This window comes from Trachemys scripta, chromosome 1 (assembly GCF_013100865.1).
Source record: "Trachemys scripta elegans isolate TJP31775 chromosome 1, CAS_Tse_1.0, whole genome shotgun sequence".
In the NCBI taxonomy this organism is placed as follows: domain Eukaryota; kingdom Metazoa; phylum Chordata; order Testudines; family Emydidae; genus Trachemys; species Trachemys scripta.
The window spans coordinates 135,316,194-135,339,303 of NC_048298.1; the positions used below are offsets into that span (position 1 = coordinate 135,316,194).

General features: G+C 43.5%; 1 protein-coding gene across 1 annotated transcript in view; it reads left to right on the forward strand.

The window, feature by feature from the left end:
- LOC117870881 (ovostatin-like) overlaps positions 1-22,728 on the forward strand; it is a 45,260-nt gene extending 22,532 nt beyond the window's left edge. The window contains exons 14-33 of the mRNA XM_034758320.1: positions 211-381; positions 2,886-3,003; positions 4,261-4,351; positions 5,955-6,183; positions 6,938-7,064; positions 8,381-8,484; positions 9,704-9,755; positions 10,392-10,475; positions 11,758-11,934; positions 12,218-12,299; positions 13,146-13,302; positions 13,792-13,866; positions 16,368-16,533; positions 16,974-17,194; positions 17,808-18,023; positions 18,156-18,280; positions 18,568-18,658; positions 20,317-20,385; positions 21,513-21,615; positions 22,647-22,728. Of these exons, the coding sequence (XP_034614211.1) occupies positions 211-381; positions 2,886-3,003; positions 4,261-4,351; positions 5,955-6,183; positions 6,938-7,064; positions 8,381-8,484; positions 9,704-9,755; positions 10,392-10,475; positions 11,758-11,934; positions 12,218-12,299; positions 13,146-13,302; positions 13,792-13,866; positions 16,368-16,533; positions 16,974-17,194; positions 17,808-18,023; positions 18,156-18,280; positions 18,568-18,658; positions 20,317-20,385; positions 21,513-21,615; positions 22,647-22,726 (2,538 nt within the window). The 3' untranslated portion in view covers positions 22,727-22,728. The remainder of the gene's footprint in view (positions 1-210; positions 382-2,885; positions 3,004-4,260; positions 4,352-5,954; positions 6,184-6,937; positions 7,065-8,380; positions 8,485-9,703; positions 9,756-10,391; positions 10,476-11,757; positions 11,935-12,217; positions 12,300-13,145; positions 13,303-13,791; positions 13,867-16,367; positions 16,534-16,973; positions 17,195-17,807; positions 18,024-18,155; positions 18,281-18,567; positions 18,659-20,316; positions 20,386-21,512; positions 21,616-22,646) is intronic.
- The last annotated feature ends 382 nt before the right edge of the window (positions 22,729-23,110 follow it).

Consider the following 23,110-nt stretch of genomic DNA (forward strand, 5'->3'; position numbering starts at 1 on the left):
AGTCCACTCGGTATTAAGAGGCTGAGCATGTGAGTCTAATACAGCCTGAAGTATCCCAGGACTGAGCTGGAGCACTTCTTGTACCTCTGTTGAAGGGCAAAGGTTCCAGCTTGGAGTTTGCTCACGCCTGGTAATTGCCAGTGGTGACACAGGATTTTACACCTCTGAGATGTTTCCTTGTGCTCACCTGATTTCATCCCCTCCCACCAGGTATACAATCAGCTCCGTGTGCAAGAGTATTATGGCTATTATTACAACGGGCTCAACCTAGAAGATGACGACAAAGAACCGTGCATCCCAGTCACGGACACCTTTTTCAATGGCTTATACTATGTGCCTGTGAACGTTACTCATGACGGGGACGTCTATGATGTTTTCAGGGTACGTCCTCTGAATGTTTCCCCAATGTTGCTGTCATTGTATTGGCTCCAGAAAAGGTACAGCAGAGGAGGGAAAAGTTGTAGAAGGATTATGTCTCATATTTTAAAGCCCTGCTCAGGCAATGGCTCTCCACTACTAGGGGGAGGGTGGATTCACTGGAAATGTCTGCCATATCTCAGGAGGTCCTCCGTTCTCCCCCTGCAGTGACTTTTGTTTAGACTGTCCCCTGAATTATGCTCAGTTATATTTATTGTGGTTGAGACCACAGTGTGGTAGCCATTTTCTAAAGAAGAAACGGTCTCAAAGACAACTGATAACTTCCACTCAGTGTTTAGGAGTTGTCAAAAAGGCTAACAGAATATTAGGAAATTTTGGATAGAAAATAAGACAGAAAATACCATGATGTAACTATATAAATCCATGATCCGCCCACACCTTGAATACTGTGTCCAGTTCTGGTCACTCCATCTCAAAAAGTATATAATGGAACTGGAAAAGATCCAGAAAAGGACAACAAAGATAATCAAAGGTATGGAATGGCTTCTGTCCAAGGAGAGAATAAAAAGATTATGTTTGCTCAGCATAGAAAAGAGATATGACAGAAGTCTATAAAATCATGAATGGTGTGGAGAAAGTGAATAGAGAAGTATTATTTAGCCCCTTCACACAATACAAAAAAACAGGGGCCTTCTGTGGAAAAATTGGAAAGAGTCCAGTGGAGGGCAACAAAAATGATTAGGGTTCTGGAGCATGTGACTTATGAGGAGAGGCTGAGGGAACTGGGATTGTTTAGTCTCCAGAAGAGAAGAACGAGGGGGGATTTGATAGCTGCTTTCAACTACCTGAGTGGGGGTTCCAAAGAGGATGGAGCTCGGCTGTTCTCAGTGGTGGCAGATGACAGAACAAGGAGCAATGGTCTCAAGTTGCAGTGGGGGAGGTCTAGGTTGGATATTAGGAAACATTATTTCACTAGGAGGGTGGTGAAGCACTGGAATGCATTACCTAGGGAGGTGGTGGAATCTCCTTCCTTGGAGGTTATTAAGGCCCGGCTTGACAAAGCCTTGGCTGGGATGATTTAGTTGGGAATTGGTCCTGCTTTGAGCAAGGGGTTGGACTAGATGACCTCCTGAGGTCCCTTCCAACACTGATATTCTATGATTCTATGATTCTCTATGATGAAATTAATAGGCAGCAGGCTTAATACAAACAAGAGGAAGTATTTTTTCACACAGCACACACCTAACCTGTGGAACTCATTGTCAAAGAATGTTGTGATGGCCAAAAGTATAACTGCATTCAAAAGAGAATTGGATCAGTTCATGGAGAATAGGTCCATCAATGGTTATTAGCCAAGATGGTCAGGGACACAACTCAGTGCTGGGGGAAAGCCCTAAAACTCTGACTACCAGAAGCTGAGAGTAGAAGACAGGGGAAGATCACAATATAATTGCCCTATTCTATTCACTCCCCAATAAGCTCTGGTATAGGCCAATATTGGAGACAGGATACTGGACAAGATGGACCATGGTCTGACCCAGTATGGCAACTCTTATGTTCTTACTAAAAAAATGAAAACTGGCAGGTGAAAGGTATGCAGCACACAAGTGGAATGGAGAGGGAGATAGCTGTTGGTTCCATTTTTAGCTTCTGTTTAGCACACATCAACCACCTGCAGCAGCTCTAACAGTTAGTGATTATTAGCTTGTTAAATCATTGTTGACATCATGGTAGCTGTGGGCCTTGAGGAAGTAACTGAAAGACAAAAGTAATGACCTGGGCTGAAATCCTAGCCCCACTCAAGTCAGTGAGAGTTTTGCCATTGACTTCAGTGGGGCCTGGATTTCATTGCTGGTATTGGCTAAGCGGGGGCATTCCATGTCTAGGGGGTGGCATGGAGACAATTTTAGAAAATTGGTCACAGATGATATTAAGGTTCTGTGTATATATGGTTTATAAGGATTAATAAATGATTAATCAATATTGTAAGCATGTTATGGACATGAGTAGTATGTTATAGATCGTTATGAGCACATCAGAAGGTGTTTTAGATGGTTATAAGCCATGGTTATAAGCAATTTATTGACTTGTTGGACTCTGTAACAATCTATAGCAACTGATTAACTTTTTATGAAAACATTTATTAATCATTTATTAACCCAAATGCTTACTAATAGTGAATAAAATGACACAAGTGTGGAGTGGTTTGGGAATGATTTGTGAACCAAAAAAAGACCTAAGTTCATCAAACTTTTAGCTCATCAACTAATATAGAACCAACTCTGTTACTCACATAGCCCCCTAAATCTACATTTATGCCATGCTTCACCATAATATTGAAGTGCCCCCATGGATAGCTGAGCACTGATCCCCTGAGCAGACCAAACTTGTGGCATTAAATGGGATCCACTGCTAGTAATGAACAGGATGTGGGAGAAATGAAATTGTTTGGTTCTCCATTAATACATTGAGCAATATAATTAATTGTTTTATTATTTTATTTTAAGAATATGGGTCTAAAGGTTTTTACTAATTCTACAATACGGAAGCCGGTCCTGTGCCCATCTGACAAAGCCTGCCCGAAAGATTCCACGCCCGACTATGGTTTCGGTGGTGGATATGCTGGTAAAGATAATGTGTAAAAAAGGGGTGGACTGGATGGCTTGGGAAATGGGGTTTGGTCTTTTCACTTCCAGGTCACCAGTTCCAATCTGGCTGCACCTCAATAGTGTCCCCTGTGTAGAATGGATTGGCCAATCAGTGTGTCCAGTTCCTAGTGGGACAAGTCTCCACATCACAGTTTGCTTCAATTAGTGCTTCCTTTGTGGTTTCTGCAGAATGGCCAAAGGACTGACTAGAGTCTGACTCAGCTTGTGTATAGGGGAAAATGAGGGGAAAGTTGCAATGCTGCCTCTTTTCAGAGGATGATAATGATTTCATTCTCCAGGGTTCATTGTTCCAGAGCCTTTCACAAGCTGACTTAAAATCTAAACAAGGAAGTATCAGAAAATATAATGGGGCTACTAATTGTTTAGATGCCATATCCTGTAGTACTTAGCACTCATGTGGCATTTTATAGCCCTGGATCTCAAAGCATTTTACAGCGGATGATAGGTATTACAATTATCCTTCTCTGTAGCTCAGGGAGAGGTAGAAGTATCTTGAGCCTCATATTGCAGATGGGAAAGATGAGACACAGACAAGTGAAATGACACAACAAATCCTGCATCTTGGGAGTGGGTTAGACTAGGTGACCCTTGCAGTTCCTTCTAACCCCCGGGTTCTATGATGCTGTGACTGCTTAATATCACAAACAGGTCAATGACAGAATTCTGACTCACCACCCCACCTTTAAATAGGGAACAGAGTCTTGGATAGGACCCCTAGGATCTTTGCAGGGAATGCCGCTCCACGTTTCCAGTCTTTGCCCCACCTTGAATTATAGAAAGGAGCTTGGGACGGATCACAGGAAACATGTCCCTCCAATTACTCTAACTAGCCAGTGGACACAGCTGAGTTTCCAACAGCAAAAAAAGTGAAAAATAGTCAGAAAGTATAAGACAATGGAGAAAAAATACTTTTCACACCTTCTTACTGTTTTTCAACTGGAAACAAGTAATAAAGAGTTGGGTAAACCTAAGCTGTTAGTGTTTTCTAACGTTTCGATTTGGAAAACAAAAAGTAGAGTAGATCCTTTCCCCCACCCCATATTTCCTTATTTTTTAGAATTTTCCTGCAAGAAATCCCATGTAAAAAATTCTGTTTCCCTCAGATCAGACCATGCTCAGTGGAACTTCCAGGCACATCCCATTAGATGTCTCTACCCTATGCTCCCTAATATGACACTTTTACCATATATACAACTCCTTTCTTCACCTCTAGGTGGCAGAAGGATGATGAGTGAGTCTTCTGTGATAAAGACAGTTCGGAAATTCTTCCCTGAGACCTGGATTTGGGATCTAGTTCACATCGAGTGAGTGTTCTTCTTTTCTGTCCTTGTCTATTTTAAGGGTCTCTGAGTCACTTCCCAGTGCTCACCGGAAGTCACAAGGAAGGTGATGGAACATGTAGCTGCTTCCCAGACCTCTATGTTCTTACCCTTTTGTCTTTCTTCCTATTCAGTGACAGATGAGCTCCCATTTGTTACCCATCTCCAAGCCCCTGGAGCCTGCAGGTTCTAAATTTTGCCCTGTTGGATCGTTACCTGGCCCGTGTTTTCAGTATAATGCAAGCTACTTCCTGCTTGGCAGAACGGTGCCCCCCTCTCCCAATCCTCTCAAGTCAATGACATCGAAAGTTGTTTAAAGGACAAAAAAAAAAAAAAAACAAGGCAGGAAACCATTTTTGATTTTCAACAGCCAGGTTGCTTTCAGTATTCTCCCAAGGCTGCCAATAGCATCTGCAACAAGAAGGCAAGGAAAAGCGCCTCAAAAAGATACTGATCTTAATTATGAATTTCCATGGTTTAATCTTTTTGGAATGTCAACCATAATGTATCATGTCCAATTTCTGGTTTTGGATTTTTTTTTTTTATTTTGTGTTACAAAACTACAGCATTCTTTTGTGTTTTTTTTTTTAACTTCTGAATTCCCTTCTTTTCTAACTAAAAAAAAAGAGCAATTCCAACATCCTGGCAAGGGATTTAACATTCTGATCATTGATATGAACCTTCAGCTCTACCTCCAGCTTAACAACATTTTCTGAATATGGAGGGTGTCATGGGGTCACTCACCACACTGGCACCTCCTGCTGGCCATTTCGGGAATTATCTCTGGTCAGTGGGTGTGCCATATTGTGATGGTGGCTGTCCTGTCCTTGTCTCCGCCTGCAGACCCCCAGCAGTTCCAGTCTCACTGCCTCTGCTTTGTGGCACAGCCCTCTGGCCATGTCACAATCTTGGTTCCCCCCTTCCGGGGGACTCCTTCTGCAACAGTCTAGCTGCTCCTTGCAGCAGCTTGGCAGTCCATAGCCTGGCTGCTTCTTCAGCGGCAAGTGGAGGTGTGGGGGGGGAGACCCAGGCCCATCTAGGTCCCAGCCCAGGGTCCCTGCAAACAGCTCCTAATGGCCCTCCTTTCTTTCGCCACCAGTCTGTCTCAACTCCCTGGGCCACTTCCACGCAGCCCCAGCACCTTTGGCTCCTGCCTCTGGCTCCTTCACCCTCTTCCCAGGGCCTTGGGCCTGCAAGTCCTAGCAGTCCTGTTCACGGTGCTAGTTCTGCAGCCCTCTAGGAAGCCAGTCCCCTCCCTTGGGCTTCCTGCAGTAGACTGACTTGTTCTGGCCTGCAGCTTCCTTTTATATGGGCTGGCTGGGCCCTGATTGGCTGATCTAGCCACTGCCCTAATTGGCTGCAGCCACTGCCCTAATTGGCTGTTTCCTTGCAGCCCTCCAGGCTAGGTTTTAACCCTATCAGGGCCAGTGCAGGGCAGACACCCCGTCACGGGGGGGGGGTAAATCCTGTGGAACCTAAGTGGGAAAGGAGAATATTATTTCAGTTTGGGAGTCTCTCGTATTGATTAGCTGGAAAATACCCTTTGAACGATCAGGTTATTTTCTCACTTTGTCTCTTGTAACTTTAGTTCTAATGGAAAGGCCAGTGTTTTGTTCACCATCCCTGACACCATCACGGAATGGAAAGCCAGCGCCTTCTGCCTGGAAGAGGAGGCTGGGTTTGGCATATCCCCATCTACCTCCTTGACGGCCTTCCTGCCCTTCTTTGTTGATCTGACCCTGCCCTACTCCATTGTCCGAGGGGAAAAGTTTAATTTAATAGCCAATGTCTTCAACTACTTGGACAAATGCATCGAGGTACAGTATGTCCTTTCCCTTTCCTTCCTGAGCCCCTCTTAGTAGTGTTTCCAGCAAGGCTCTACCTCTTGCAGCTAGAGCAGAATGCAGCACCAATGCAGAACGAAGCATTCACAATCCCATTCCAGCCACTCGGCCTTCTTTACACTGGCTTCTTACACAGCAGTGGAGTGATTTCTTTTAAGTTGGGTCTGTCTACTGGATGCTGATCTATCCTTTAATGGAGAAGGAACTTACTATAACTGAGAACTCATTCTGATATAACCTTCCTTTCAGGGGTCTATCCTTTGACATTTGGTGTTCTTTGACATATCGCTGTTTGAAACGGGAGTACATCAGAGCGCAATACAGAACTTTTCATGGTAGCATGGTCCACACAGACAATTAGTGCATGGCATGCTAGTGCATTGTAGATTCATACCATGGCTTGCCATGGACTACCTTGCTATGTAGACAAGCCATCAGAGAGGATATTGGCCAGGGTATTGGAATAAGTCATTTTGCAAAGTACAATTTGCTTTCTACTTGAATGGCCACTATAGATCGGCATAAGGGTCAGGGTTTATTATCTCCTCTGAAGAATGCCCCATGCCTCCTACCTGTGTTGTACCTCTCTACCCCAGGAAAGCTCTAAGGTGCTTCAGTGGGTACGCAGCAGAATCAGTCTCTGGAGGAGATCAACAAACCCTCCTTTTGTCCCTCAGCCTGGCATTAGGAACAGCCTGTGCAATATTATTTTGTCTCCCTCTCTCAGGTCAGTACCGTACTGGAAGCGTCCAAGGATTACAAGATAGAGCCCCTTTCCCAAGAGGGCAACACTGCAAGGGTGTGTGCCAACGAGAGGAAAACCTCCTCCTGGACTATTATTCCTCAAAAACTGGGTAAGCGTCTCTGCCTTTGTCATTCTCATGGCACATTGCTGGTTTGTCCCATCTCACTCCAAATTCTCTATCACACGATAACCTGCCCGCTAACTTACAGACAGGAATTGCTGCTATCTGTACCAGACTTCACTGAAGCAGCTCTGCTGAACTCCCCTGGCACAATCTCTGCAGGCACATGGCAGTGAAGTAGGACCCCGTGTTCTGTCTCTTTTCTTGTTCCTGACAGTTCATTCCTCTCATGTCTCAGAAAGGACCATTCAGATCATCTGGTTTTATGTGAAACATTTGCAGGAGTCCACTTGCTTAAGATATTTCTCTGCATAATCCCCACCTCTGCCCAAGCTTGGGAACTTGCTCCTTGTCAACAGAGATTTTTAAATGCCTGAGTCTTGCTCTTAGCTCACAGAAACCCACAAATATCTAAAGCTTTAATCACCAGGGTTTGGACTCTGAAAATTTACACATCAGCAACCAAGATCAGAAATAATTCAGTAATAACAAAATGTACTAGGAATATTGGACCAGATCCAGGTATAAATTGGCATAGCTCTATTGACTTCAGTAAGGTTCCAGTGAGGGTCTGGCTCTAAGTTTTCAGTACTTTCTTTTCAAAAGTAGCCTTTGTGTGAAATGGTTTGGAGATTTAGATGTGTAGAAAGATGGAAGTATAACATTATTTTTTAACTTACAAAGACTTCCCCCAAAGAGTTTGCCATTGTGGTTCAAATTTCATAATAGGGTCATTTTTAAAGTTCAGAAATAAAAACAACAGGTTGATTTACTTCAAACTGGAATTCAAAAAGCCTGATGTGTAAACAATTTTACTGAACCTAGAGAGTAATTGTGAACTCTTATAAGCCAAAATAATTTTTCTGTCCAAAATTATAGCATGGTAAAGAGCAGGTTTATAATAGATTTCTGGCTGCAAAGTTAACAATAGAAAAGCTACTGTGTCTCCAGAGTAATTTAATTTTTGTTAGGTTACATTCTGTACTGATTAAAAAGGTATTGGCATCTTCTTCCCATTTCCATGGTGCTGGTACTTGCAAGTGGTTAAGTGAAGTTCTGCCAAGCTGTCCTGTAAGTGTCAGGTGGGCAGGATTCACCAGTAGTTGTCTCTTCATTGGTGAATTCTGTCTGTGATGAGATGTATTAAACAATGACCAGAATTCATTCACACTGCTGGCTGACTTGGAAGAGAGGGAATTTCCCAGAGTTCCTTCAGGCCACGCTTGGAGGAGTGAATTCATACCAGTGTAATTCTAGGCTTTCAGGATTAATTTTCTTTCTTGGGCTTGGGGGGTTTCTTTCAGGTAATGTGAGCTTCGCTGTTACTGCTGAGGCAAAGTCGAGTGACGCATCTCAGGACCAGGGGATAGAACGCATGGACACTGTCATACAGCCGCTGTTAGTTGAGGTATGATAAAAAATCCCAACTCTCTGGGAGAGCGAAATGGTCTCTCTTGGGTATGTGTCTCTTTTCATTTGATTTGACTCTTCCTCTCCAAAACATCTTGTGAGAGAATCAACTCAGGGTTTGAGGCAACTTCTATTTTTTCCCACCTGTCTTAGGGTAGGCCAACTGGCTGATCTGTTGAACAGTGACCCTGAGACTCTGACCAAAATGCTGTCCTGGGAAGCCCATGGGATACATGTGATCCTTGGAGGAACTAGTGAGCCAGGCTGCAACCCACAGAGCAGTTATGGCATCAAAGTTCAACCCACTTTTTCCAAACTAGTTGCCAAACACTCTACCAACGTGGCCAGTACTGGAATTTCACCATCTCCCATATCTTGTGACTGGACTCACTTGGTTGGATTCGGCTGCCAGTTAAGCCTTACACCCATGCAGTTGTAATGAAACCACCACATATTGTCAGCAGAGACAGAACCAGGGACCTTCATCACCAAAAATAGAAGCTCTTCCACATGAGCTAAAGGAGCACCTCTTTTGGCTGTGTGCAAGGAGCAATCTGTCTTTTATCCTCTTTCCCACTAGAGGGAGACATTTTTCCAGACGCATAGCCGGAGTGGTGCACAGGGGCCATCAGTGGGCTTGTCCAGATGTAACAGAGGACAGAATTTGTACTAATTTATGACATGTGGCATATTACTGCAGCCATGTCTGGAACCAGCCACTCATGGGGTCAAAATTTGCCTTCATTTACACCTGTGGAAGCACAGTGAAGTCAGCGGGGAAGAGATGATCTCAGACTTTGGGGAAGTTCTTTTCCACACATTCGGTGCCTTTGGCCCATTTCTATAGGGATTCAGCAGGGGTGCAGATAACGGGGCAGGATTTGTCCTATGATCTCTAGGGCAGCTACTGCACCAAAGGAAGCTGGAACTGTGACCAGCTCTCCTCAGCTGTGAATTTCTCCTGCACATCTCCCAGCTGCCTTCCTGGAGGAGAGGAATGGTACACAAAGAGCAAACGCTGCTGGGTGCCAAGATAGGGAGGGAGTGATGCTGCTGGAATGGAAGAGCAGTCACCTTCACTCAGTAGTCTGGGGGCAGCCTGTTTACAATGCTGCATGCTATAAAGATGTGCTTTCCAGCATTATTTTGTTTCTGGTTTCATTGTTCTGTCTGTTCCTCTCCTCTTCTTCCTTTTTCACTTCCCTGCTGCCAACCAGCCTGAAGGCATCAAAAAGGAGGTGACCCAGAGCTCTCTCATTTGCACAAAAGGTAAGGGCATCTCTCCAAATTCCCTCCTGTAAGGCAGCCATTGCTACAAATTTAGCAAGTGATTGCTATCAGACAGATTTCCAGATTAAAACACTTTTCAACCAGGGCCCTTCCCTGCCCTGATTAATACGCCTTAGTTCTTTGAAATTGAAAGAGTTGTAGCAATATGTTTCACTCTGTGGTTGTTTGTTTGCTTTTCACATGTCAGTCCTTTTGGATCATTAAAATAATGTTTTGGTTTCACTTGCAGGCCCTCAGGCAGTAGCACAGCCCTATTCTATTCTAATTCTATTCATGGAAGGTAATGGCTAGTGTGTATGTGCACAGCTACCCTTTAATGAATAGAATTAAAACCACTCAACTGTGTATCATAAGGTGTGTCTACATTGCAATCAGAGGTATGAGTGTAGCATATGTAGACTTACCGAGCTAGTTTCATCTAGCTACAGCAAGTAACAATAGTCGTGAAGCCATGGCAGCACTGGCTAACCACTCGAGTACATATCCAGGATCCCAGGCTTAAATTGTATGACCATTGTTGGAAAGAGGGTACTATAGAAGGGAAAGTTAGTAGTTGAAAAAAAGAGATGTATTATTATTATTATTATTATTATTATTATTATATCTTACCAACAGGCAAAGCTGTCTCTGAAATAGTGTCTCCGAAACTGCCAGTGAACCTGGTGCAGGGATCAGCCAGAGCTTCTTTTTCTGTCCTCGGTAAATTTAACGTTTATACTAAGAATAAAGGTCTTGATTCTCCCCTGGCCTTAACCTTGTGTTGTCACTGACACCAGTGCAAAACGAGTGTAGAGTGGGTGTACACTACTGTCATTCTGAATTGTTAGCATTTCACATCCGCTTTGCAAAGCTGTGCATAACTAGTCCAAATTTTTGACCAAAGCTGGTCCAAATTTTTCCAACAAAATATTTTTTCCATTGGAAGATGCTGATTCAACTAAATTAAAACATTCTGCAGGACCATATAATTTTGACGAAAAAAATGTCAAAACATTTCATTTCAAATAAAGATCAGCCTTATCGAAATGAAAGGAATGTTTTGATAAGGTTGAAATAAAATGTCATTTAGATTTTTCTGAAGCAAAACTTTGGAGTTTCATTTTGTGGGAAATCTTGAAATTTCATTTTTTCATTCCAATTTGGAATGAAAAGAAAATTGGTATTTCAGAATTTCCCATTGAATGGGAATTCCAGGATCTGAGCAGCTCCAATAACTACACAAGATGCAAAGCAGTGGAAATACTGAACCCTGGGAACTGTTGATCTGAAGTTAGTGAGCATAATTTTGAACTGAGTCTGGTTCTTTAAAAAGTATCTTTCTGGCTCAATGTGAGGTGCAGTGCGGCTGGCCCCAGTGACCGTATTGGAGAAGTGAATCCTAGCAATGACATATCCACGGGCCAAATGCTGCTCTCAGCTAAGCCCATGAAACTCACTGAAAGTCAGTCACTTTGAAATTGCAGCATGGGCAGAATGTGGCTTTTAGAACACAGCCTGTTTTTTAAAAGGGTAGGAGCTATTTCTCAGCTCCCAACTCAATACTGATGCTCAGATGTTCTTTTCTCTTGATTCCTATTTCCTTAGAGCTTCCCTATTTGTCTTATTTGTCTGCAGCTCTATATTTAAAAAAAAATGGCCTAAGAAACCACCCATGTGGAGAGATGTGGAGATTTTTAAGGCCCGGCTTGACAAAGCCCTGGCTGGGATGATTTAGTTGGGAATTGGTCCTGCTTTGAGCAGGGGGTTGGACTAGATGACCTTTTGAGGTCCCTTCCAACCCTGATATTCTATGATTCTATGATTCTATGTGGCAATTTCTCTTTCTCCCCCAGGCTTTGGGTTCTGCACTGTAATTTCTCTGTCAGTCACAGTCAGTATCTGTCTGCAAATTCATAATCTGGTAAAATAAAACAGTGTATGCTGTAATGTATTAAATACCAACGCCAAACTCCACTGACCCCCTCTGTCTCCCAATCCTCAGGGGACCTTCTGGGCATGGCCATGAGGAACATGGAGAATCTTCTCCAGATGCCCTATGGCTGTGGGGAGCAGAACATGGTCCTGTTTGCTCCCAACATCTACATCCTGGACTATCTGAATAAGACAGGGCAGCTGACTAAAGAGATCGAATCCAAGGGCATTGGATACTTAACGAGCGGTGAGAAGTTTAAGATTCCTCCAACTAATCCTGTGGCCGATTTTGCTGAAATGCCATTCTAGTTCCAGTGTACATGCAATAGTTATTGATGGCTTAGATAGCCCCAGAGGTGTGCATGATGGTACATTACAGGACACAAGCCATTAGAATTCATAGCCAGTGAAATCACTCACTAAAACTGTTTTTATTCTTCAGTCCAAATCTCTTCAGCCTCAATTTATCAGAAAACAAAACAGGTCCATTACTGGGGTTAGAAAATATGTTCTCCTTGTTATGGTTCCAGGGTACCAGAAGCAGCTGTCATACAAACACCCGGATGGATCCTACAGTTCGTTTGGGACCAGAGATGTGGAAGGGAGCACCTGGTGAGAGCTGGAAAGCTGTTTAGGGTCCTGGGATAGGAAAGAAAGCTGTTTATGGTGTGGAACGGGAATACCTCAATAATCTGGGAGAGAAGTGCCAGCAGGCGGGCTGCTGACTCAGGGGGGTCACCTCTATGGCACTGGTTACAGTCCATCCACAGGATGGGGGGAAATGGATGGCCCAGGACTAGGGAATGGGAGATAGAGCCTTTTACCTCTAGGGCATTATTCCAGTACAGGTGGACTGTACTGCTTAAGGGAATAGGGCAATGGCAAAGGGAGCCTTTCACCTCCAGATTTTGATGCAGATTTTGGTGTGGAGGGTAGGTGAGGGGAATGACTAGCTTGGTGAAGCTTACACCACTGCAGTGTGAATTGTACCTATTCTGTGTATGGACAGAGAACATCACTCTTTAGGGTTTGTCAGTCTAGTTTGCAGGGCTGCCTGTCAATCATGCAGTTTTCGCTGCTAAGTGTTTGGGGGCATCCCACCCTTCTGTGTGTGGGGTGTGGCACACTGCCCCAGCAGGAAACATACAAGTGTTCATGCCCTTTCTCTAGGAATTGCTCTGCTGAGGGAGTGTTCTATGGGTCAGGAAAATGAGCCTCGAAACATGGTGCCTCCTCTACTCAAAGTTCTCTCAGTCCCATCTGTGTGTCTAGTGTGCAGACTTCTGCAGCTAGCACTGCTTGCCAGGCGTTAGTCATGGGGAAAATCATGGAGTGGAGGTTTAAATGAGACCAGATTGGGCTCTGGATTCTGCCTCCTCCAACTATCCCTGTGGAAGGTGGTAGCAGAATAAAGAGATATTCACTGCTCCTCACTCCTGCTGTGTGGTTCCCTTGCAGGCTCACTGCTTTCGTATACAAGTCTTTTGCTCAAGCCAAACGCTACATCTATATTGATGACAATGTCCAAACTCAAACCCTGATCTGGCTGGCAAGTAAACAGATGCCAGATGGCTGCTTCCAAAATATTGGGAACCATTTCAACAATGCCTTGAAGGTGAGTGATCTTAGCTTTCTCCCAAGCTTCCAGTCCTGCCACAGGGATAGAACTGTCCAACCACTGCCAAATGCTATCCTTATCCCCAAATGTTCAGCCCTGTCATTGGGATAAGATGCCCTCTAGCAGCTGTCCCATAGACAGAATATCATTCCGACTAGTACTGATAATCAATGCAATTGAAACGGGTGTGTTTATAAGCCAAAGGTTCTGGGTTTTATTCTGCAATTCTGCATATATGCATTTATAACTAAGGACCATGGGGCCATATTCTGCTGTATTATACAAGTGTAAGCTCTGAGTAAACCTACTGGTTTGGACTGAAGTCCTTCTGCCTTTATATTGGTGTAACCAAGAGTAGAATTTGACCCCGTGTTTTTTGTAGATTCCTTATAATGTCTAGTCTGGTTAGTAGTTGAGTATTTCACTTGTATACATTTTGGTTTAGCTGGGGCATATTGACCTCCTTTTTCCTTGTGTTCTGCTCAGGATGGAGCAGAAGATGGACTTTCACTCACAGCCTATGTCACTGCAGCATTGCTTGAGGCCGGACTCCCCAACTCGGTATGAATTAAGTGCTACCCTGCCTTATTAGACTGGTCAGTCATATGTCACAAACAGCAAGGAAGTGAGAATCTGTGCCTCATCTCTACTCTTGAGTGAGGTCTTAAATACTGGCTTTTGCACACTGAGTTTCTATATGGCCATCTCAAGGGGTCTGTACCCAATTATGTAACAGAATTATTAGGTGTAAATGGCCTCACAAATGCACTGGATACTCAATGCATGATATCAGTTAGTCATGTCTTGTGTCCCTAGTTTAACTGCAGTTATGTATTCACACATAGGTAGAAAATCTTAGCTCTCAGCAACAGTACAGTTGTGTTAAAAAACAGAGTTCCTTAAAGGCAGAATCCAACTCAATTTTTTTTAGTGTACACTATACAGCTGTTCTAGCTTCTAGCCTTGCAAACTCATTCTAGGACCTTAGCCTCAAGCTGTGTTTTCATTTTTAAACATCATAATTGCAATGGAGAGGAAAAATGTGGTCTGGGTGCTAGCCTGGGACATGGGAGGCCTGAGTTCAATGCCCTGCTCTGCTACAGACTCCCTGCAAATCACTTCATCTCTCTGTCTCTCTTCTAAAATGGGGATGATGATGATGATGATGATGACATAAAAATGGCCATACTGGGTCAGACCAATGGTTGCTCTAGTGCAGGATCCTGTCTCCCAGCAGTGGCCAGTTCCAGGTGCTTCAAAGGGAATGAACAGAACAGGGCTATTTTCAAGTGATCCATCTCCTAACAGCCAGTCCCATCTTCTGGCAGTCAGAGGTTTAGGGACACTTAGAGCATGGGGTTGCATTCCTGACTATCTTGGCTAATAGCCAATGCTGAACCTGTCCTCCATGCACTTATCTCATTCTTTTGTGAACCCAGTTATACTTTTGGCCTTCACAACATCCCCTGGATATGAGTTCCACAGGTTGACTGTTGTATTGTGTGATGAAATACTTCCTTTTGTTTGTTTTAAACCTGCTACCTATTAATTTTATTGGGTGACCCCTAATTATTGCATTATGTGAAGGTGTAAATAACACTTCCTTATTCACTTTCTCCACACCAGTCATGATTTTATAGACATCTATCATATCCACCCCCCCTTAGTTTTCTCTTTTCCAAGCTGAACAGTCCTTTTAATCTATCCTCATATGGAAGCTGTTCCACACCGCTAATCATTTTTGTTGCCTTTGTCTGTACTTTTTTCCATTTCTCATGTATATTTTTTGTGATGGGGCAACCAGAACTGCAGGCAGTATTCAAGACGTGGGCATACCATGGCTTTATATAGTGGCATTAAGATATTTTCGGTCTTATTAACTATCCCTTTCCTAATGGTTCTGAATGTTCTGTTGGCTTTTTTGACTGGCACTTCACATTGAGCAGATGTTTTCAGAGAACTGTCCATGATGACTCCAAGATCTCTTTCTCGAGTGGTAATAGCTAATTTAGACCCCATCATTTTGTATTTATAGTTGGGATTATGTTTTCCAATGTGTAGTACTTTGCATTTGTAAACACTGAATTTCATCTGTCATTTTTTTGCTCACTCATCTACCCCTTTTTTTAGATAATTTATGAATATGTTGAATAGGACTGGTCTCAGTACAGACCTCTGGGGGGGACACTATTTACCTTTCTCCATTCTGAAAACTATGTATTACTACTCTTTGTTTCCTATCTTTTAGCCAGTTACTGATCCATGAAAGGGCCTTCCTTTTCTCATAGGGATGTTGTAAGGATAAATACATTAAAGATTGTGAGGCACTCAGATACAATGGTGGTAAGGACCAGATAGGGACCCAAGAAAGACAGTAATAAAACATTCTCCAGGATCAAGTTGCTTCTTTAGTTACACCGGTGCAATCCCGTTATCACCATATTAACACTCACCAGATGTATCTGTGACTGTGCAGGTGGAAGATAGTTAACAAGTCCCTTGTTGATGTATGAGCCGGAATAGAGTTCAGCTCATTCATCCAGAGTTGGAATAATTCTGCAAGTCTGACAGAAGTGAAAATTTATTTTTGTCACTAAAGTCAGCAAATTAATAATAATAATAATAATAATAATAATAATAAATAATAAAAATAATGCCTATCTCTAGTATCACCCTTTTCATCAGCTGATCTCAAACTATTTTACAAAAAGGGCACTATCATCCTCCTCCTTCTACAGATGTGAAAACGGAGGCACTGAAAAACAAAGTGACTTAGTCATCAAGCTGGCAAGAGGCAGAGCTGGGAATAAAACCCAGGTCCCCCTAGGCCTAGTCCAGCATGTGTGTTGGTAAGAAGGTGCCATTTCTTCATGGTCACTTTTCAGAAAAGACCTCCTCTTTAAGAGATCTTCCTCCACTCTGCAGCCCCTTTGGAAGTGAACATGCCATATGCTCAGCATGAGATTCCAGTGATGGATGATTAAAGAACAGTTGAAATCTTTAAGGAGAAGCTGATGCACTAAACTGAATACCAAACAAACATAACACATTTTTATTGATAGCACACAGTGGTCCAGAATGGTCTGTCCTGCTTGGACTCTGCATCTGTCAGGAATGTGGACAATGTTTATTACCAAGCTCTCCTGGCTTACGCTTATGGCTTAGCTGGTAACAAGGAAAAATGGAGATTCTTCTTGAAGGAACTGGACAAATCGGCTACAAAAGTTGGTGAGTGTCATTTGAGTTTTCCCATGAGATAGCCATTGAGAGTGGTTTGAGAGCGGAATAGCCGGTGGTATGAAAAACATCAATCTTTGATGTCCGGCCCCTGCTACCTTCCCATTCCACATCAACCTGGGTTGGACTTATCGCCAAAGTGGAATATGAATTCTGTGAATATCTCTTTACTTTGTGGCCTATGCAGAAGGGGAAACTGAGGCCTGATGTTCTTGCAGCTTCGTTTTCTTTTCTTTGTATAGACCCCTGTTTGCACTCCTCCCTTTCTACCACTCCCTCTCTCTGGAAATAGATCCTGGGTCTCTGCGTGACAGAGGGATGGGAGCAAGGGACCAGCACTGGGAATCCAGCTGTATCCTCCACGTGGCAGCATTGCACATTAACCACTAGGTTACTGATAAAGCTCCTCATAATCTCCTTTCTGTTCTCAGGTGGCTCAGTGCACTGGGAACGGAAAGAGAAGCCCTTGGCAGAACAATTCCCCTCCTTCAACTCCCGTGCTGCCTCTGCTGAGATTGAGATGACCAGCTATGTGATATTGGCGCTGCTCCAGAGACCCTCCCTGACTCAAGAGGAGTTATCATACGTAGCTCAGATTGTGCAGTGGGTCGCTAAACAGCAGAATCCATATGGAGGCTTCTCCTCCACACAGGTGAATATTGCTTCTGTTCAAAGGAATAGACCCTGAAAATAGTCAAGCTCTCAAGCTGGATCCCCTTACCCCTCCACTGCTGGGAGGGTGTTCCTAGAGGGGACCCAGGGATTCTGAAACTTCCTTCTCCCATTGTTCCAAAATAGCCCAAATCTGGTGCAAAAGCCATTTATCTGACAGGGGTTTTGGAGCAGGTGGAGAGTATGGTCCTGGAAGCGGGAGAGTGGGATGCTTTTTAGGAAATGATTCACCAGCTGGCTGAGCTAATTTGTTCCATTGTCTTTAATGCTGCTGGGTGTCTTGTGCTCCTGTAACATTAATTGTCAGGGCATAGAGAGCTCTGCTATAGATGTCTTGGTAACCACTATTTACATCTAAGGAAATGATGATTTGCCTGAGTTCTCACAACAAGTCAGTGGCAATCAGCAATAGAATGCAGGTGTCCTAATTCAGTTCAAGCCACAAAACCACCTTGTCTCCCACTCCATTCCTTCCATTATATCCCAGAACAGGAGGTGACAGGCTCTCTGGGGAGTATAGGAGCTGTACCAATCTTATGCATGATAACCCAGTGGAGACTCTTTCTAATGAGGGGTCATGTTGTACTTTACAGGACACTGTTGTCGCTCTCCAAGCACTATCCCAATATGGGTATCTCACCTTCTCAAAGGATGGTAAAAACACCGTTGAGATCAGCTCCAAGGAACTTCTGAAGCAGGTTTTCCAGGTGGATAACAGGAACCGCTTACTGCTGCAGCAAGTATCCCTGCCCAGTCTCCCAGGGAATTACAGCGTGGAAGTAAAAGGCAATGGCTGTGTCTATCTGCAGGTAAATAAGGCTTCCAGTCCTTTCAGCTGATAACTCAGGAGATCTCCTCTCCTTTCCCTTCAGCAGGACTGCAGCATTACAGCAGGTGATGCAGGGGCTGCTTTGCTACATGACAGTTTTTATCTCTTCTAGACAACCCTGAGATACAACATCTACCTTCCTCAAAAGGCCTCTGGGTTCTCTCTCTCCGTGGAGACAGTGAATGGCTCCTGTGTAGGCAGCTTCCTGCCAAAGTTTGACCTTGTCCTCTCAGCCAGGTAACCCCTTCCCACTGCCCTGGCTCCCTGGATGCCACATAGGGTAATGTGTCGAGGGAGGGATTTAAAAAGAGCACACTGTAGCATACCATTGTGTAGCTGCAGTAAGGCATGCAGGACCTTCTGCTGAATGACACTGACTCCTATTGCTAACCTTTCCATTCACTGATATAAGTGAATGGCAAGAAGGGCCCTACAGTTCAGTGAGATTTCATAGGCAATTTGTGCGTGTTATTGTGTTTCCTCCCCAAACACAATCCAGACTGACTCAGTCTCTCTCATTTCAGTTATGCTGGGAAGCGCAGTACCTCCAACATGGCCATTATTGATGTCAAGATGCTCTCGGGCTTCGTCCCTGTCAGATTGTCCCTGCAGAAGGTACAGGAAGGGAATGTTGTCAGTAAGCCACCCAAAGGGCAGTGGGGGTTAGAGGATATTAAACCAGGGACTGGTTAAGAAGAGGAGCTGAGTAGGAAACTGGTGTCCTGAGCCATGTGGAGAATTCAGTTAAACCACTTGGGCCAGGGATCTAGCCACACCCCCCGTGCTTTAGCTGCTCATTTGATGAAGTGAGATTTACACAGTAACTTCTCCTGGAGAGGTTAAATGTGCTTGGCCTTTGCCACTGTGCCTCATTATCCATGTGATGTATGTGGTTCCCCAGGTCTACCTGGACACCTTGCCATGTTATGTTGCCAATATATGTGTAGCACAGTTTAACAAACATGGAAGAATTTATATTTCCCTTTCCCCCCTCTGTCTTGTACTATTTAACCCCCCAGGTTATGATTCATAGATTACAGGATCAGAGGGACCACTGTGATCATCTAGTCTGACCTCCTGCATAACACAGGCCAAAGAATTTCACCTAGTATTCCTGTATCAAGGCCATATCTTGTGGTTAAGCTAAAGCTTATTTCTTAGAAAAATACCCGATCTCATGCTAAAGACTTCACATGATGGAGGATGCAACACATGCCTTGGTAAATTGTCCCAGTGGTTAATATCCCTCACCGTTAAAAATGTGCACCCTGTTGGTAGCCTGGATTTATCTAGTTTCAGCTTCCAGCCAAGGACTCTAAGGCAGTGTTTCTCAACCTTTCTGATACCAGGGAGTGGGTTGCTGCCTTCCTAAACTGTCTCAGGGAAATCTCAGGGATCACTTACCCTGGTCCTTGAGAAACACTGCTCTAAGGCATTTTACACAAAGACATCAAGTAGGGTGGGATTTACACCTGAATGAATCCAGTAATAGGCTCAAATCCCCAGATCAAACTCTCTTCAATCTGGTCTGGGAGTGGGCTTTCAATCTCAGGCCCATCTCCAGATGGCCATCTTTCAACAGCAGCTGAGGCTGGCATATACCACAGAAATATTTTGAATGTCAAACTGTGCAACTTAACTGCTAGGGAAGTGAAAAGAGGAGGTGGGATGTGATCGAAAGCATTTCTTCTCAGAGCCTGTTCATTCCCTGTCTGCTTTTCTCTGTGTATGTGTGTGCATTTAGACCACATTTATCACCCTGGGATTGGGTTTATCCTTTTGGTCTGGAGCTGTATGAAATCTAGAACTTGTCTTTGGCAGTACTTTGCATGGAATTTTTTTGCACTCTCCACATTTTCCATTTGGGAGCAGTTAAAACAAAATTTTTTTTTTTTTTTTTTTTTTTTTTTTTGCCTCTTTTCATAGTGGAACTATTTTGCTCAAACAGCTACCTTGTGTTAAAGACATTGCACTTTTCACTAGAAAATCGGTCAGATTGAGTTGAAAAAATGGTAACATGCAAAAATTTCCATTAAAATGGGTCCAATTTTGAATTCATAATAACATTTTAAAAAGAAAAGTTGAATGTTGAGAAGTCCTGTGTTTCATTATAGTGATTATTTAATACTCCTCAGGACTTCTGCAATAAATTCCACTTTTTGTATTACCAATCGTGACCACTAGACGTCACTGTGGCACCACAGACATGCTGTTCGTGTAGGTTTGGGGATGTCTCTTGTGTTTAAAGTTGGTATCATTTGTCTTGTTTAAAGCTTCAGGATGATCGTAAGGTGATGCAGGTGGATACCAAGCACAACCATGTCTTCTTCTACTTGGCAAATGTAAGTTTGGGGAAGAATGTGCCTTATTTTTTTAGTTTCTGTAAAATTTGGAACTTAAAACGCACTCCTAAATAAATGAAACAACACATCATCAGCCAGCCTTTGTTTATTGTTTTTTGCAGAGAGACTTAAGGTGTCTGTTGCCATCTAATATAATTATGAGAAAAATGATTATGAAAAATTATGACATTTATGAAAATTGTGGAAAATTATGACAAATTATGAAAAATGATTAGGGGGCTGCGGCACATGACTTACGAGGAGAGGCTGAGGGAACTGGGCTTGTTTAGTCTGCAGAAGAGAAGAATGAGGGGGGATTTGATAGCAGCCTTCAACTACCTGAAGGGGGGTTCCAAAGAGGATGGAGCTCAGCTGTTCTCAGTGGTGGCAGATGACAGAACAAGAGACAATGGTCTCAAGTTGTAGTCAGGGAGGTTTAGGTTGGATATTAGGAAAAAGTATTTCACTAGGAGAGTGGTGAAGCACTGGAATGGGTTACCTAAGGGGGTGGTGGAATCTCCATCCTTAGAGGTTTTTAAGGCCCGGCTTGACAAAGCCCTGGCTGGGATGATTTAGTTGGTGTTGGTCCTGCTTTCAGCAGGGGATTGGACTAGATAACCTTCTGAGGTCTCTTCCAACCCTAATATTCTATGACTCTATGATTCTATGATTCTAATTGGTAAGGTGGGCTGTTCAGATGACTTAGTCACACTATATAAATCCATTTAGAATAATGGCAATTAAATTATGCCTGTTTTTCTGTTGTCCCTGAGACCTACAAATGAGTACAGTATAATGCGCAATACAACAGCAATATAGTGCCATTGAAAGGGAGCTCTGTGCATTTATTATTAATCTTTATGGAAGAGCCGCACATTTCCACAGCATTTTACACACATATATAAACCTCCATCCCTGTCCCTAAAAGGTGATGGTCTAAATAAAACACAGCACTTTAAAGCGGGATTTGAAAAATTAGAGAGAGGGCAGCTGGCAGAAAATAGAAACTGTTTATGCGGGGACGTGGAAAGAGAGAGAAGGGCTTAGAAATCTCTGCTCAGAGCTATTCAGTGAAGTAGATATTAAACGAAACAAAGTTTGATGCATTTTTTCTGTCCAATTTCCAGGTAACTCGGGAGGAAATCAGTTTCTCTTTCTCAGTTGAGCAAAACCTTCCTGTGTCTGATATCAAACCTGCTTCAGTGCACTTCTATGACTATTATGAAACAGGTAGGCCTCCCTGAACCTGAGAAGAGAGCTAGTGAATCAAGTATTAGCATGACCCAGGCTGCTGAATGACTGTAAAATCTGATGCATTTCCCCAGCTGCTCAGATGCAGGCCTCTCTTTCCATTTCTGCATTTGCCTTTTTTCTCTCTCCGAGCAACTGTGAGTGGAAAGTGAGGCTTCAGTTTTTACTGATTTAATCAGCATTTACTGGTTCTACCAATTCTCGGAGGTTATGATACAGCACACTGGGCCCAAGAGGGGTCATTGGGAGTTCTCTCTCTCCCCCTTCTTGTTTAATTTGAATACAAAGAAGGATGAACAGTGGCACTCCCAAGAACTACTTATTACAAGCCACTACAGGGACGTTTGCCCTTTACCTGATTCAATGTGTGGCTTAGCCCTTATGCCACAGATTTGGCATGATGGTAAAAATAAATGACCCTGGGTGAACATTTCTCTCTTGTCTAGTCTGGCCTGGTTCACCCACCAACCGTATCACTGCCATAATAGCTAGCAGCTAAGTAATCATGGTTGTATCAGAGAGACAATGTGGGTGAAGTAATAGCTTTTATTGAACCAACTTCTGTTGTGTCCGTCATCATGGAGTACCAAAAGCTATAGTTACCATTACACATTAAGGTCCCATGTTGTTTGCCCAGCTTTGGGATAAACACCGGGAACTGTCTCTGCCCAGATCAGTAGAGATGTCCAGAGGATGGGAGGGTATATCCTGCTTCCTGTGATTGTGCACACTACCATTTGATCAACATAATTAACATCAGAAATGGCTCCTGTGGTCACGGATAGTCCTCCCTTCTGAACATTGTCAGTGGGCCCAATGGAATGCATTGGGCACTGACCGTGCATTCTAAATCAGCCATGGAAACATGTCCCTAGACAGCTGGGGAGGCCACAACAAGATCCATTGGATGCTGGTGTATCTGGAATATGTGTTAACCACAGATGTGCATGCACTGGGTTTGGAGCGATTTGTCATTGGAATATGGATGTGTTCTTCCTTTTCTTTTCCAGACGAGTACGCTCTTGCTGAATACAATACACCCTGCAGTCAGGCTTCAAGTGAAAACCTGCTAGGAGTCAGGAAAAGGTAACTGAGAGCAATAGACACTTGATAGGTGCAAATGGGGAAAGAAGAGCATAAGAGAGTTGGTTCTTTGTGGAGAGGAAAATGGAAAGTAGAGAGCTGGATGTGGGATAAATCCACACACACTGTTGTGGATCAGGAAAGCCTCATCTCTGCCAACACTCCCAAAGATCCATCCTGGATTTTACCTTCATTCCCTTGAGAGCATTGCCAGAGTTGCTGGTCTGTCCTAGCAAAGTTGAGACTGTGTGCTTAGTCACGGAAACCCTCTCCCACCCAGGTACCCAGGTGCACACTATACATAGGTGTTTCTTTTAGAAGACTGGATTCCTGGAAATCACAATTATAATTTTTAGAGAGAAAAATAATGTCTGCATGAAAAAAAAAAAAA